This window comes from Stegodyphus dumicola, chromosome 10, assembly GCF_044657685.1.
Source record: "Stegodyphus dumicola isolate Sdum_Otavi_A_Nest chromosome 10, ASM4465768v1".
Lineage (NCBI taxonomy): Eukaryota > Metazoa > Arthropoda > Arachnida > Araneae > Eresidae > Stegodyphus > Stegodyphus dumicola.
Window position 1 is genome coordinate 21,546,346 of NC_140777.1, and position 16,135 is coordinate 21,562,480.

Below are 16,135 nucleotides of genomic sequence, written 5' to 3' on the forward strand. Positions count from 1 at the left end.
TTTAGCATGTTTAGTTAATGATTTTAAGTCCAATCCAGTCCTTCGTAATGCCTTTAAAATTCTACTATCTTAATTCAGTTATTTTTGCCGAAAAATGGTGTTACCTGCTCGCATTTGGTATTACCAGAGGGTATAAAAATCTGTTCAGTGGTTGCTTTCCATTATTCGAAGTTCAGATTTTGAGCGTGAAGGTGCATTTGCCCCTCGCTCCCTATTTTTAACTTCATCATTTTTCTTGTCCTTTGTGTTACATGTTTGATCAGATAGCCTGGCTCAGTAAAAGTAGGCGGCCAGTGCAACTCTGATTAAAAATTTGGTTACAACCACGTGCAGTGCTAATAAGGACCACGTGTTTCTAAGACTCCTTTCCCTGTATTTTTCCTCTTTCTTGTTATTTCTTTCTCCTGATGAGGAGGGACCTTTAGCTGCCCTCGAAATCGATTGAGTGTTTCAAAATACTTACGCTAAATACAAGGTTGTTTTTACGATTTTGATTGTCACATTGGCGTGTTTCTCTTCTATTCTAGTCTAATAAAGGATCCATTGGTGTTGTGGGAAACGAACTGGTGGATGTCACTGCAAAATATGCCTGTTCAGCTAACCCGTTCCCTATTCATATAACAACACTTTGATTGGGAGGAAAATTTTGATGAAATGGCAAAATCTTTTGGATGCACAGTTAACCAATAAATTACGAAATACAAAACATAAAATAGAACATTGGAAATGTACCCTATACCGAAAGGAGGAGGTCCTTCTGACCTGATTAAGAATTGGTTTCACAAGGCTAATACACAGATACCTATTGATGGGCGAAATTGAACCAGTTTGTGCTAAATGCAACACTGTTTTAACCATTAAACACATTTTAATTGATTGTCCAAATTTTAATTGCTTTCGAAATTTGTTTTTAATACTTGGGAGATTTCAGCAAAAGATTAAGTTGGTAAAGAACTACATTCTAACATTTTTAACTTTTTAAAAGCTACAAAGCTTTACCATGTTAATTGGATGCCCTGAATCCAATTTGAGTTTCAGACGATCTAACTGGGATCTAGTTATATTCATATTCATCAGAATTTATCCTTTGACTATAGAGTTTACTATCTGTATTTCATGGTTTTCAAAAATTAGTAAAAAAGAAAATTGTGTGTTTGATCTTATAGCTTGCTATTTTATACCTATATGTAACATTGTATTAAATTTCCAATCATGACTCGTGAGTATGCACTGAATGGTGCATGTGTTCTTGTCTTTATTAGTTTAAGTTTTGAAAATACATAATCTTTTGTTTGGCGCAATATTAATCACCATGGGTTTTGTGCCGAAAAGTTCCAACCAACCAACCTAAATTTTCTGTGCTTTTCAAATTTCTACCATTTTCCTAGAGAAAAATGCAAATATCTTTCGGATATTCTTACCTAACATTTTGTTAGTTATTTAACTTAACATTTTGTTAAGTACTTACTACTTACCTTATTGGTCCAACTTTTTTTCACATTGCTTGTCTATTTTTATTCATTACATTTTTCTTCGCAGATTGATGGCGGCTAAGTGAAATATCCCATTCTACCATCTAGATTCTTCTTATCACCCTTTTGTTGTTCCAGACATTCTTTTATCTGATGCAAAGTAAAAGCGCACTGTCACTCTCTTTCCATTCGATACAAGCAAATTTCTAGCAGCATACTATGTTAACAAAAAAAAATTTGGATTTTACCAACTGTATCATCTTATCATGAAACATTTCTTGTTTTTCCTTATTTGATTAACCCTAAAGGTAGGAAATGCATATATGGAAGATAAAGTATATGCGAATTAAAATTACAATTTAAATTAGCAATAGCCAGTTAATTAAATTAGCCAGTTAAATTAGCAATAGCCAGTTTATATTTAATTTGGTCATTTCCCTCTCTGTTCTAAAAATATTGTTAACTGTTTCTGGACTGTGTTCTGTCTAGATCAGTCCATATAATATGACTTACATAACATTGAAGATGTAACTAATTCAGAACTTGAACTTAAAATTTTGAGAATAAATCTTTCTCTTAGTGAACTTTCATATTGAATAGCTATGCTCTTTTGCATATCCCTCTGTTCTTGCTAAGACACTGCCTTGCTGCTCTATTCCTACTACAGTATCAGAAAGGTAAATATTTTTTAATAGGCATGACTAGAGTGCCAAGTGAATTGTGGCTGTAAATGTCAATTGAAATAAAGATGAATATTTATTTGCCTCAACTGCCAAGTTTGTTTTTTTTTTCAATATTGATCAGCATTCTATGCTATCAATATTGCTAAGTTTGCTGTATTGCATATAGTTACTGAAAACTTAGTGTATTAAAATTATTTTTTTGCTAGTGAACAGGATTTTCATTACTGCATATAATGTCTGAAAGAGATTATAACATGCATTAAAAAATTTCTACTCTTTAAGTACCTTGAAAGGTGTTGCAGCAAAATAGTTTTTGAAGCAGTGGTTGGCAAATTAACTTTTAAATTTTATAAACTAATAATGTATGTTTATATTAGATTTCTGTTACAATGCTTAAAGTTTCAGTAAATTTAGATATGTTTTGATAACTGAAAACTGGCATCTATTAATGTATTTATTCTGTGGCTGTTTTTACTTTTATATCGTCCAAGGATTATATTAGAGGCAGTTTTATCTTTGCTGATTTCTGAAATTTATTTTTAGTATTTATTATTAATATGAAAATATTGTTACGAATTTGGTATTTAAAAAGCTAATGTTAGTTTAATTATAAATTAAATGGTTTTATTTCTCGCGCAGTGCAGCGCGTGACGAATATTAAAAGAAAGCTAAGCCGGAAAATTGAAAATACAAGAGCGCGTGCATTAAATAAATAAATATCTCTTTTTCATTTTGAGGAAGTACTGGAAAATTCTAGCGCGTGATTTTAAAATCTTATAAAAGGAGGAAAACATCTCAGTTTGTAGTAGTTGCTTAGTTTGTTGTTGTTTAGAAAACTGCTCTTGTTGATTGTAGCGAATTCGCGGATTAGCGTTCTTTAGCTGTTTTGAATTACGTTCTATTGGACATTTGAGTAGTTAAAAGATAACTACTGTGAGATATTGTAATACTGCATGATAATTTGAGAAGATTAAGCATTTTTGTTGTGATAATAATAAATTTTTGTTCATTTTTCATCGGACTTGTGCATTCATTTCATAACGAACCTGTATGCACGCAACAATTTTTGGTGTTAGAAGTGGGATTTGAATGCCAATAACAAGAGCAATGGAAGAGCAGTTAAGGCAATTGATAACAGCCTTTGCCTCGTTTAAAGAAGAAATGAAAGAAGAGATGAAATCTAGCCAAGGAAAGATGGAAGGGGCCGTCAATTCCGTTAAGGAAGAAATGAAATTGGGCCAGGAATCTGTTAAGGACGAAATGAAAGCCGTTCAAGCTAAGATTGAAGCAGGTCAAGAAGAAATGAAAAGAGAGATTACCTGCATAATAGAAAATAAATTTGAAGCTATGGAAGGCAGAATTGACACAGTTGAAAATAAAGTTGGACTAATTGAAGAAAGAGTTTCTTCGGTGAAAGAAGAAATAGAAGAAAGAGTTTCTTCTGTAAAAGAACATATAGAAGGGAGAGTTTCTGCTGTGGAGGAACGAATTGAAGGAAGAGTTTGTGCCGTCCAACACCAAATCGAACAACAAATTGATGAGAGAGTTTCTGCAGTTGCCAAAGAAATGGATACTTTAAAGAAATTCGTAGCGATGGCAGGGAACAATAGTGATGGTTTTAAATTTTTACCCATGCCTGCTCGTCCCTCTCTGAAGTTATCCACTTATGATGGGAAGACCTCCTGGCAAGTGTATAAAACACAATTTTCTATAGTGGCGGAGGCGAATGAATGGGATTCCCAAACTAAGGCCTGTCATCTCGCCGCTTCGCTGAGAGCAGACGCAGCGGATATCCTGCAGACGCATCCTGAAAACCAAAGACTTGACTTCGAAGCTCTATCCGGCGCATTGGAGCTGCGCTTTGGCAAGAAATGTTTAAAAGACTACAGCAGGCTTCAATTAAAATCCCACTAACAGAAGCCCACCGAATCACTCCAGGAACTCGCCGCGGATGTTGAAAGGCTGTCCCATCTCGCCTTTTCGGAATGCCCGACAGAAACAAGGGAAATCCTGTCCTTACAATACTTTATCGACCGCATCCGAGATACTGAAATACAGAAAGCTCTTCGAATGGCAGATGTAAAGGACATAAAAAGCGCTCTGTTCGCCATGAAGTTCGAGGCAGCCCAGCAAGCAACTAGTAGAGATCGCTACCCAGTTAGAGCTGTGCGAGTCCATGAGCCAGTGGATCAACTGATGGCTCGTTTAGATGATTTAGCCAGACAAGTCGAAGATTTGATACGGAGTAGGAGCGAGAAGAAAGTGGCTCTAAGGTGTTGGAGATGTGGTAGTGAAGGTCACCTAAGACGGAATTGCAGAACACCCCAGGGTACGGAATATAAAGCAAATGATTTTACCAGACAAGTCAGTGGCTTGAGACGGAACAGAAGTGAAAAGAAACTAATTCTAAAGTGCTCGAACTGCGGAGTTGAAGGCCACATACGAAGAAACTGCAGAACACCCCGAGGTACGGAAAATAAGACCATTTCCCAGCAACAACGCAGTAAACAAATTAGTGACCATATCGAGGAACGGAGGTTGCCAGATAGTGAAAAACCTTGTTTTAAAGCTCTTAAAATTTATACAGTGAGTGGCAACAATAACGGACTGTCCATCAATGGGAATATCGATGGAGTTCCTTGCAGTATGATCATTGACACAGGAGTTAATGTTACCATCATTAGGAAAGATTTAGCTGAACAGTTTAAAGATAAACTTATTTGGACGCCATCCTGTGTTAACCTTCAGACTGCGTCTGGTGACAAGATCGACATAACTGGGAAGTTAAACGTAAACATCAGGTTTGGAAGTGCCGCCTACCATCACACGGCATATGTGGCGGATATTACAGATCCATGCATACTCGGATTGGACTTTTTAAGGAAATACAATTTTTCCTTAGATTTCAAAAACAATAAGCTGCTTTCAGCATCTGATGGCATGACTATCCATCCTCAAAAGGGATCCTCGCCTGGAAATGTCGATGCCTTGTCCGAAAGATCCAGTTCGGGAAGCTGCCGAAATCATACTAGGGTCGAAAAGAAACGCAAGACTACCAGCTCTTCTCCAGCCCAGATGCTCTTCAGTCAAGACCTTCGACTGCCTTGTGACTGCCTGTTTGATCGCCGCACGGATGCGCCTTCACCGCCTGAGGAACACATCCAAGATGTCCAGGCCCGTTTTGAAGTGATGCCCCGTTTCGCACGAAATCGAGTGAACTTGGCGACGGAGAAAGTGAAGACGAGATACAACACGAGAGCTACTGGACATAGATCCAAGAAAAGAGACAAGGTGAGGTTGTGGAACCCGATTCAACGAAAAGGACTCAGTCCTAAATTACAGTCACCTTCGGATGGTCCATATACAGTGCTGAACACGAATGACGTTGTGGTTCGGATCCGTGAGTCTTCGAACTCTTACGACAGGTTAGCTTATTACTATGGCCATAGTACATAATGTAAATAATTGTAAATAGTATCAGACCATGGTCCTTTTTGTTTTCAAATGTGTATTTGATTTGTTTTGTATTTAGTATTTGATAGCATTTGATTTGTTTAAGTTAGTTATTGCATTTATTGTTTATGTTGTTTGATATTGTAATGTAACGTTTATGCCACAGTTGTAAGTTTAGCTTCCTGTCCAGGGATTGTACTGCCCGGGACGTGCAGTCCTTGGGAAGGGGGCAGTGTTACGAATTTGGTATTTAAAAAGCTAATGTTAGTTTAATTATAAATTAAATGGTTTTATTTCTCGCGCAGTGCAGCGCGTGACGAATATTAAAAGAAAGCTAAGCCGGAAAATTGAAAATACAAGAGCGCGTGCATTAAATAAATAAATATCTCTTTTTCATTTCGAGGAAGTACTGGAAAATTCTAGCGCGTGATTTTAAAATCTTATAAAAGGAGGAAAACATCTCAGTTTGTAGTAGTTGCTTAGTTTGTTGTTGTTTAGAAAATTGCTCTTGTTGATTGTAGCGAATTCGCGGATTAGCGTTCTTTAGCTGTTTTGAATTACGTTCTATTGGGCATTTGAGTAGTTAAAAGATAACTACTGTGAGATATTGTAATACTGCATGATAATTTGAGAAGATTAAGCATTTTTGTTGTGATAATAATAAATTTTTGTTCATTTTTCATCGGACTTGTGCATTCATTTCGTAACGAACCCGTACGCACGCAACAATATATATTTTTTTAAATGAAGCTTTAAAAAAAATTGTTGTGGATGTTTAGGTCTGCTTTTTGCAGTTTATGAATTAACAATTTTACAGAAAAAAAAAAAAACAAAAACTGTGTTTGAATTTGCTTTTGCTAAAGTGACTGGTCATTTGAAGTGTTTTTTTTTTTTTTTTTATTTTGCTTAATATGTTGAAAGCGTAATGCTTCATTGTCATTTAAGCTTTTTAAAATATGAATCATTAGATTCATATTTTAAAAACTGTTTGTTTGTTGATATTACTGTTGTTTACTTCTTTTTGATATTGCTATTATTTTGTTTTCAGTTGGTATTACTATTATTTTATATTCACCAATGTACTTCATTTTAAACTTATCCGATATATGATTGGACCAATATTTTTATATTTCAGTTTCTGTCAAGATACAGTAAAACTAGGCAAAATGCATTACGTTATTTATTACAAAAGTAAGCATATTTTTTCATTTTACTTACTAATTTTTCTAGATACCTTATGGTATGTATATTTTAGATTTTTTTTTTTTTTTTTTTTTTTTTCCTTTTCCAAATGCTTTGTAATATACTGAACTCTCCTGTGATGACCACCTTTTGTAGACAGCTAACTGCATGAGAACATTAACAAACACTGGTATTAAACATTACCTCTGAGGTGACCAAAATCATCTGAAACCTTGAGTGGTTTTTGAAAAGCATTCACTGTTTGTATAAAGGCATTTGAGAATCAATCATTATTATTGAAAATGCGTGATAAAGAGTTAAAATCAACAAAAATGCAAAAATTATTTTTCATCATAGTAAAAAAGTTAAATGAACTCATCTGTATTTTCACATATCATCAGATGATAATTCATGTTAAGAAATCTCTATGGGCTGTTTGTCTTGCTTCATTGTCTTGCAGTCCTTGTGTGAAGAATTGTTGTTAAAAAGGTTAATCAGTTGCAAAGAAGATGAGGTTAACCACTTGTTGAAGGTTAAAATAATCATAAGACAAAGCAGAGTATTCATGGACTGATGTCTCCACAAAGTGCTGAACAAGCCATACAGTATTATTTCCAGGATTCAGAGAAGCCTTCTAGGTTTAGGAACAGTTCGATGCTAGCCACTAAGAGGTGCTTGCTAAAAGTTCGTAACCTGCATGATGTGGCTTGCATTATCTTTATAGTTTCATGCAATGATATCTGGCAGGTAATAATTTTCAGAGCTTAAGCCACCTCAGTAGAAAGAAATTCATTATTGTCTGTTTGCTACTGTGTCTCCGGCTCAATCTGAACTTTTCTTTCTTTAGTGAATATATTCATTGTAACATCAAGTGAAGGGGTCAGTTTGGTTGTCTGAGGGATGCAACAGGCAAGCATTATTTTGAATGGGTGTGTTATTTTGACACTCAGTTGTGTCTCTGCCTTTGTATCTTTCATGCATATTTTTTAATTTTATTAATTGTAGGTGACTTTTAACCAATTTGCTCAAGGAATGAACAGAATTTTTGTGTTTGAAGTTGAAGGAAGTCTATGATTTGTTTCATGTAGGATATCTGATGGTATAATTTTAACATCTTGTAGAATTCCAAAAGTGTGTACTTTTTCTTCATTGGTTAGATGAAAACAAATCCCAATGTGACATGCAGTTCACCTTCTTTCATGTTTCTGATATTAATATAAGTTACTTTTCTTCATTCTCAGTGAAAAATGGGTTAATCTTGTAACTACTATTGTAAAAATCATTGCATTATGCAATTATTTCTAAGTAAAGTACAGTGCTCATTTAAACCCTTTCAAATGTCAAATATGAATTTGGGGAAATGTTTTGACTAGTTGCTGTTTTAGAAATAAAATATGCATTTTGATTGCCTTCTTTTATTAGAGAAGAAAATTCTAAATCTGAAGGCTATGGCAGGTGAAGCATGCAGAACTAAGACTTGTTAATAGAACATATTGTGTCAGTTGATAATTTTATAACATCATACATTGAGTAAAATAACTGATAAGTATAAAACAGCTTGTTAAGAAATATGAATACTATTTGAAGAAAAATTTTAGATAATTTAAAAAGCTGGAAGCATATTTTATTTATTTATTTATTTTTATTTATTTATTTATTTATTTTTATTTATTTATCAGACACATAGCAGTGTAGAAGTACAAGTAGTCCTTCTTCAACACAGCATCCTGTAACACGGTTTCGCTGTAACACGATTCATAAATTGCAAGAACCCTATAACAATATACAACAGTGATAAGATTAGATTGTCTTTAAAGAAATTGTTTTAGTTCTCATTTCATCAATAGATGTCGCCGGTAGCTTAACTCATGTTCAGTCTTTCTTATCTCATCTTATCTAATAATCTTATCTTGTTCATTTGCACTTTTGCAAATGAGGATGATGGTTTGGTAAAACCATCGAAACTAGTCCTGTGAAAATTTGAAAACATAATACTGATTTTTGTTGTTTGACTTCTAAATTAATGTCTAGCCCTATATCGAGAAATTTAAAATGACCGGGTAAGAACTAGTAAGCAAAGTAAAATTACGGATTTTGTAAAGATGGAAGAAAATGGCAGAACTTTAAATGAAGAAAGAAATAATGAAAGTGAAAGCGATCTCATTCCAATGAAAAAAGATTCTCTGTTGATTATACTGAGTAATGACAAAGAAGAAATTTATTACACTAAAGTTGTATTAAATTAAAATATGTAATATTCTTTGTTGTGTGTTGGCCCCTTTTTATATTGGCTCTGGGTCTCGTACAACATGATTTCACACAACACGGCATTTTCTAGGAACCTATCTACTGTGTTATACGAGGGTTACTTGTATTGGCATTATATTAGCAACATTATGGTAATGATAATCTTAAATTGAAGCATTTTAGTTACTCATAATAAAGAAACAATTCTAAAACAATTGAATTTCGGCCATAAAGACCAAACATTGTTCAGATCATTGTTTTTACAAGTATTTCATAAAAGCATTATCAGTATGATTGTCAATCCATACATTTTACAAGCATTTTAAATCTTGCAGTTATAAACATTTCAATCATTTACCAAACCACAAGGTTTAAAGTTTCAAAGACAAAATTGCACTTAAATTATGTGTTAAAGCATCTAATATGTGTAATCTATCCAAGGAAATTAACATGCGAATTGCAATGAAAATGGTATAAAAATTGCCTCTTTTTTGAGAAAGTGGCATGTGTAAAGTATATACCATGTTTATAAATATGTAAATTTTAAATACAGTATCTATATGTTTATATTTGTTAAATTAATATTACATCTATCTAAATATTATAGTATTAAAATAAATGAAAATTATTTGTTCTATGAAATTTCAATTGTCTGTTTTTCTGCTCTAAAAAGTTAAATTTAATGTTTAACCATATTTTTCTGTAAATGCAAATAATCAGCTTTAAGTAAATTTTGCTGAATAAATTTCACTAAAATTAAAACATTTTCAGCTGAAGTAGAGATTACATGCAAAGCTTCTGAGAAATTTGATTGCTGACATTGAAGTGATATTGGGAGTTGTTCTAGGTGTTGGGAGGGTGTGTTCTATTGTAGTATTATAGTCATTCGTACAGAAATGTCCTGTCATATATTTTAGAGATGCCTTGGTCCAGAATTTATATTCATGCTATATTGCATGTTTTCATGAAACTTGGGTGAGGGAAGTGCTTTTCTCCATGTAAAGGATTCTGATGCATGGAAAGAGTGTCTAACTATAAGCTTAGCAGGGCATTTTCAGGTATAACTGAATCAAGGAAAAAAAAGAAGGCGGGGAAGCAATTCTGTATCTTCCATTCTACTCGGCCAGTTGCTGAAATTCAGCTTGCATTTTTTATGTCTTGAAAGCATAACATAAGATATATATTTGATAACATAAGATATATTTATATGGAGTGTTATTCTAATATACTTATTCTGACATAAAATTGGAATTTTTCTGAAAAAGCATGGCAATTTTTTTCCATATTTCAGTTCTAAGACTCAACTTATGTATTCAAATATCGAATTTTATAAATTGTGATCAGAAATTTAAGGAAAAATTTGAGAATTAAGTTTTGCTCACTTTTTTTACATTGTGCCAAGAGTAATTCACTTGGAGAACTTCCTAGTTTTTGGCAACATATTTCACTTTTCTTTTCATTCTTAATCTGCCGAAGTCTCAGTTCTTCTTTCGTAGAAATATTTTTGCCATATATTACATTTTTTAATCACTGTTGAAATTTATTCCCTTTTCAAATTTTACTGAATTGCTTTAGATATATTACTGAATTATATTCCTTTAAATAATTATGTAAAAAATTAAATTTTATACATTTGGATTGTGTAATTTTAAGTATTTATTAATATAAATTTTTCAGTGTTTTTTATTTATTTTAACTGCATTTCCTTTTAAAGAGTGCTTTGTGAACCAGTGTACACCATGATGCATTTAAAAACTAGATGTCTTAAAAAAAGGAAATATAGTAAGCACAATTCGTACGTCTTTCAGTGAGCCGTTTTGGAAGAATATATAAATGAAAAAGATGATAATAGAATTTTAATTTAGGAGGAGATGCATATATTGTTTATGCGGTTTTTCATTGCCTTGTCTTTAAACAATTTGTTATTGTGACTTTTTATATATTATTACATTTTTATCATCTTACTTTTAAGTTTGTTAAAATGTTATGCATATTTCAGAATAAGTTTAAATATTTCATTTTTTAAATCATAAGAATTAAATAGTGTAATATAAAAAAAAGAGTTCACAAAAATTATTTTTGAGTTTTTAATACTTTGCCAATTTTTTTGACACATTCTACAAATATGTCTGCTGTCATTCACTTTTTTGGGCTGCATATTGTCAGTAGTTGTGAAAGATCTTGGTTTTTGTAACATTCTTAAGAGTAGTCTTCTATTTTTTCCTTATTTGCTCATTATAAAATAGTGAAGGGATTTTCACCGTGATACTGAAGGTCTTCAGAGGTGAGGTATTTTAAAAACTGGAGAAGAAAGAAATGACTAGTTTCATCAACATTGTAAATGATTTTAGATGGTATAAATGTTTTTTACTTGATTGTTGAACTTTGGATAAATTCTTAATCATTTGGCTGAGACATCTTTGGGTTTTCAATTTAAGATATAACATTCTGTGACATATGTAAATTTATACAGCCCTTCAGTGAAAAAATAATCATCTTTTGCATTCATCCACAAAGTTGTATCTTGGCCCTTTTCAGTTTACATAGGCCCATTTGCTTAACTACTTGATGTGCTACACTGCCTGAAAATTTTTAATAAAATACGGTTTGAACATTCAGATATTTTGCTTTGAACATGCAACTTCTCTGAAATGGATTTTCTGCAGTTGTTCATTCTTCTAATTTCCTTCTTTCAGAAATATTTGTTTTCAGTGTTGACACAAAAACATTAGTTTTTAAACAGTTATATTTCCATTAATTATGTATTCTGGCCAAATTCTCAAATTTGAATTGTATCTTTCAGGAAGACCACCTTTCATTTTAAAGATGTTTCACTTGCAGATTAAATTTCAAGCAAAGCTCATTGGACATACTATTGAGTTAAAACCTGTTTAACAAATGATAGAGACTTGTTTTGGGCAATGCTGTGAGAGAGGATCCACTATCCAATTGCAACTCAATGATATGTTATATATCCAATTGCAACTTAACTTTGTATATATTGTTTATTTATCTATATCCATATCATGTACAGTATGGATGTTTTGCTGACACTCTAGTGAGCAATCAGCTATGTTGTTTTCTAGGATTAAGTGAACTGTGAGTGCGGCATAGAAAATATTCCTAAATTGATTTGCTTCAGAGAGGCAAGAAAATTCTACCTCCAGTTTGAAAAGCAGTTATTCACTGAGCTCTTGCGCCTGCTGAATTTAGTTACTTTGTTATGTACAGTAATGGGTATAAAAAGCCTCCCCCCCTTTTTTTTTATATTTGGGTTATCTTGCAGGTTTTGGTATTTTTGAAAAGAATAATCAATAAATTTCATCTCTGATAATGCCAGTTTGCAATATATTTGAGAAATATTCTAATTAGATTCTTAGGTGTTTGTGGCAATAATTATTGTTTGTTATTTGTCTTGGAAGGGATGCTTTCTAAGAAAAACTGCTATGTATTCACATTATTTATGGAAAACATCAGCCTGTATGCCAGAAGCCAAATCCAGTATAAACTATTAGAATTCAGTGGATTTAATTGCTTGGCCTCTGATTGATGAAATATTCTCATATAAGAGCTGTTAGTGATTCATTTAAATATTATTATTTGCTGGTACTGTGCTTTAGTGTCTAAACTGTGAACCCAACATATGTGCATGTATATATGAAAAGTATAAAATAGATATTTATAGGTGTACATAAAAATAGAAATCTGTTTGAAACTTCATTGAATGAACTTTGTAACTGCATATGTTTCTAATTAGCCAGTATGAAAATTTTTAACATCAGAAAGAGAATATTAATGTAGTTCATTTATTTTGTTATGGGCTATCTCATCAAGGCTGTCTGCCCACTCTGGAGGTCTCTGTAAAGAAAACTCACTTATTGATGTGTTGGAATTTATAAAAATTCACTCACTCAGCCAGTTCAGAAATAAAGAAGTCAGATCAAACTCTCATTATTTTGTGCTTTTTAGCCTCTGAGGCAAATAATATATTTCTATGAAGGTTTTTAATTGTGCTCAGTTTATCAGGACCACTATTTCGTCTAATCACTTTGGCGAACATGTGGGTGTCCTGAGAAGAATAGTGAGTTTACTTTAAAGTATGTCCGATGAAATTGTAGAAGATATGACAAAGATGGGAAGGATTTAATTACCCTTTATTCTTCATGGTTTGCAGCTGCTCCCACACTTCAGGATACAAAGACCAGTACTTGTGGTCTGAACTAAAAAAATAAGAACTTCAAACTAACTAAATTTAAATAAGAGCTAAACTCAAATACTATACAAAGACTAGTATCACTAAGATTGGCCTTTTAGGTCTTTACGTATGTAATACACAGAATGCGGGAAAACTACAGTATGTCTTCAATATCAAGAGGACTAAATTTCTGGCCTGAAAGGTGGACAGCAACTGACTGAAAAGCGTGCATGAAATAAGGTGGCGAGAAGTCTCTCTCTCTCTTAACTCCTTCTTGGCTAAAAGCCACAACTTAAATACTTAATAGTTTGCAAGCTCAATTTGCATACTAAAACTAACCGCGTTTATTCTGGCCGGAAGTGGAAAATAAGAGAAGACACTAAAGTTTTAAAATAAAATAAACTTTAGTAAAACATAAAATCCTTACAAGTTAATTGGCCTCACATATGATAATCCCATATTTTTTGAAAGATTCTAGGACTAAGAATAACATATTATGAAAAAGATAACTTATACATTCTACAAGGAAGATAGTTAATTTATCTAAATACCATACTGTAAGGAAAGCAAATATATAAAGTTTTATTTCAGAGGTTTGAAGTTATTAACTATTGAAATATATTCTTAAATGTTTAAATAGATTTTCCAGAAGATCATTTTCAGGAGGAAAATTATCATATATTCTTAATATTATAGAATGCCAAATAGCTCATTCATTTGGGTAGTTAGCTGGTGAGTATTTCATAAGACATAACACCTATAAAATCTGCAGATTAAAAAACCTTGCATTCAATCAAATTTTAATGAGCTGAATTGAAGGGACTTCTTAATCCCTTCAGTTCAAGGATGCTCATCAAAGTTTGTCTGAATTGAAAGGACTATGAAAAATTTCGTGCTGAAAAATTGTTTGACTAATTACATTTGAAGAAAATCTCGGATTCTTCATAGATATGCATATAAGTATTTAATTAAATAATAATGCTTTTTAATTAAATAATAATGTCTTGGGCATAGTAGTAATGCTGAACCTGTTAAAGCATAATTAAAAGCAAAAAGTTAATCATAATTAATTTAACCTATGATATTGTGGCAATTGAAATGATATAGGCATTCATGGATTAAGTGATGCTGACATAAAACCATACAGTTCCATTAGTGAATTAGATTGTACATCTGCACTTGAAAAAGAAACGATAATTTTTCCCATGATTATGACTATATTTCTCTTTCTTCCAATGATAGAAATATCTGGAAATGTTATTAGTGATGCAGTCCAAATGATATTAAAATATTACCTTTTAATTTCTGAATGGCAGTGTTTCAGATTTCTTGAATCAGCAAAAAGAGAAAAAGGGAAGCAGTTCAGGTTTATTTAATTACAAATAAAAATGTAGGAGATACTGCTGAAATAAATTTTCTTGAAAGTGTGTTTTTAAATGCTAAGAAGTGAAGTGAAGGTGACTAATTTATTCAAAAGACCATGGAAATGCAAATTACTCCACATTTATGGATTGTGTGAAGTTGGTGTGTGACATGACCTCAGGGATTGATTCATGACTTTTAGGGATAATATCAGGCTTCAATTGCTAGGGAAGGGAAAAAGTCAAGAAGCGGTTTCATTATCATTCAAAAACAAGTTTTTCTTATTAAATTCTGTGCATTGAAGAAATTCGCTTTATGGAGAAAGTTTACATTAAGTTTCTGTACAATTTGTGGAAAACATAAGTTTTACTATGTAAGTACTGGAATTTATTTTAGTATATAATAACTGTTCATTATAGAGAAATGCCGCAAATGTTTGTGCATCCACATAAAGATATTTCAAATGTATTTGACAAGGGGCATGGTAAATTCATGAAGAAGTCTGTTTCTTAATTTAGCTGCAAAAACTTAATGGTCATTCATATCAGGCAGGCTTTATAAAGCATGCTTATTATTGACTAATTAATCTCTCATTTATAATTATTAAATATTATTTGTAACTTTACCACCCTTGATGAGGGCCAGTAATTTATTTTGTTTTTAGATATTGCAAAAGAATAGAAAAAATATAAACAAAAATAGAAAAATGATGAAAGGAGCAAGCTATTCAAAATATAGGAAATAGAATGTTCTTATTCTATATTGACTGCATAAACACAATCATTGCTGTTCCCCCCCCCCCTTGTATACAGAATATAATTATAAAAAAAAGTTTTTGAAAATAAAGGAGAACAGTATTCTTTCTTGAGTATTTAAAAATAATTTCTGATATTAGCATTAGTTATTGAGCATAGTGTTATGATCCTTTATGTTTGTTTATTTTTATTTGTTCATATTTGAAGGTTACATCAAGTTGGATTATGCATTTTGTTCTTTTAAATATGCTACTGTGTATATAGTTATTTTAAATTTGTGACAAATTGATCAGTTTCATATTTATAGCTGAGGCATTTACTTTTATTATTTTTTATTATACAATTTTATGTTATTATTTCAAATTTCTAAGACTGTGTTACACTAAAAAAGTTGTTGTAATATTATCTCATAGCCATTTTGCAATTTGTCTTGAATGCTTTTTTGTTTTTGTTTTGTTTTGCTTAGTATCTATTTTAGATAATGATATATTACAAGTTATAAAACTGATATATTACAGGTTTTCTACTGACCAATATGAGAAAGTACCATTCTTTATTTTTGGAGACTGTAATTTTTGCCTAGATACCAAAGATGCAATACAGGTAATTTCTTCAGAAAAATAAGTTTGCATAGTAATTATAACATTTATATGTTAGATAAATGGAAATAATTATAACAAGATAGCTAAACATTGTTTATTCTGTACTTCTACTAGCTGTTGTTATGTATTAGAGTTATAATATGTATAATCTTACAGTTACATATTTTGCAGTAATATTCCTCTA

The 16,135-nt window shown here is 32.0% G+C and overlaps 2 protein-coding genes across 18 annotated transcripts in view; one reads left to right on the forward strand and one right to left on the reverse strand.

The window, feature by feature from the left end:
• LOC146994912 (inositol polyphosphate-5-phosphatase A-like) overlaps positions 1 to 16,135 on the forward strand; it is a 222,044-nt gene that overhangs the window by 115,022 nt on the left and 90,887 nt on the right. For 11 of the 17 annotated variants that reach the window (XM_085824735.1, XM_085824731.1, XM_085824739.1 and 8 more), the window contains 2 exons: positions 6,744 to 6,799; positions 15,868 to 15,952. In XM_085824735.1, coding sequence (XP_085680861.1) covers positions 6,744 to 6,799; positions 15,868 to 15,952 — 141 coding nt within the window. Of the gene's footprint in view, positions 1 to 4,090; positions 5,581 to 6,743; positions 6,849 to 15,867; positions 15,953 to 16,135 lie in introns of those variants that run through there. The other 6 variants (XM_085824725.1, XM_085824724.1, XR_015043318.1 and 3 more) reach the window with 4 other exon arrangements.
• The window catches only part of LOC146994913 (uncharacterized), a 691,669-nt gene continuing 687,849 nt past the window's right edge, over positions 12,316 to 16,135 (reverse strand). Inside the window, exon 6 of the transcript XR_015043337.1 lies at positions 12,316 to 13,257. The gene's annotated coding sequence lies outside the window, so the exon portion shown is untranslated. The remainder of the gene's footprint in view (positions 13,258 to 16,135) is intronic.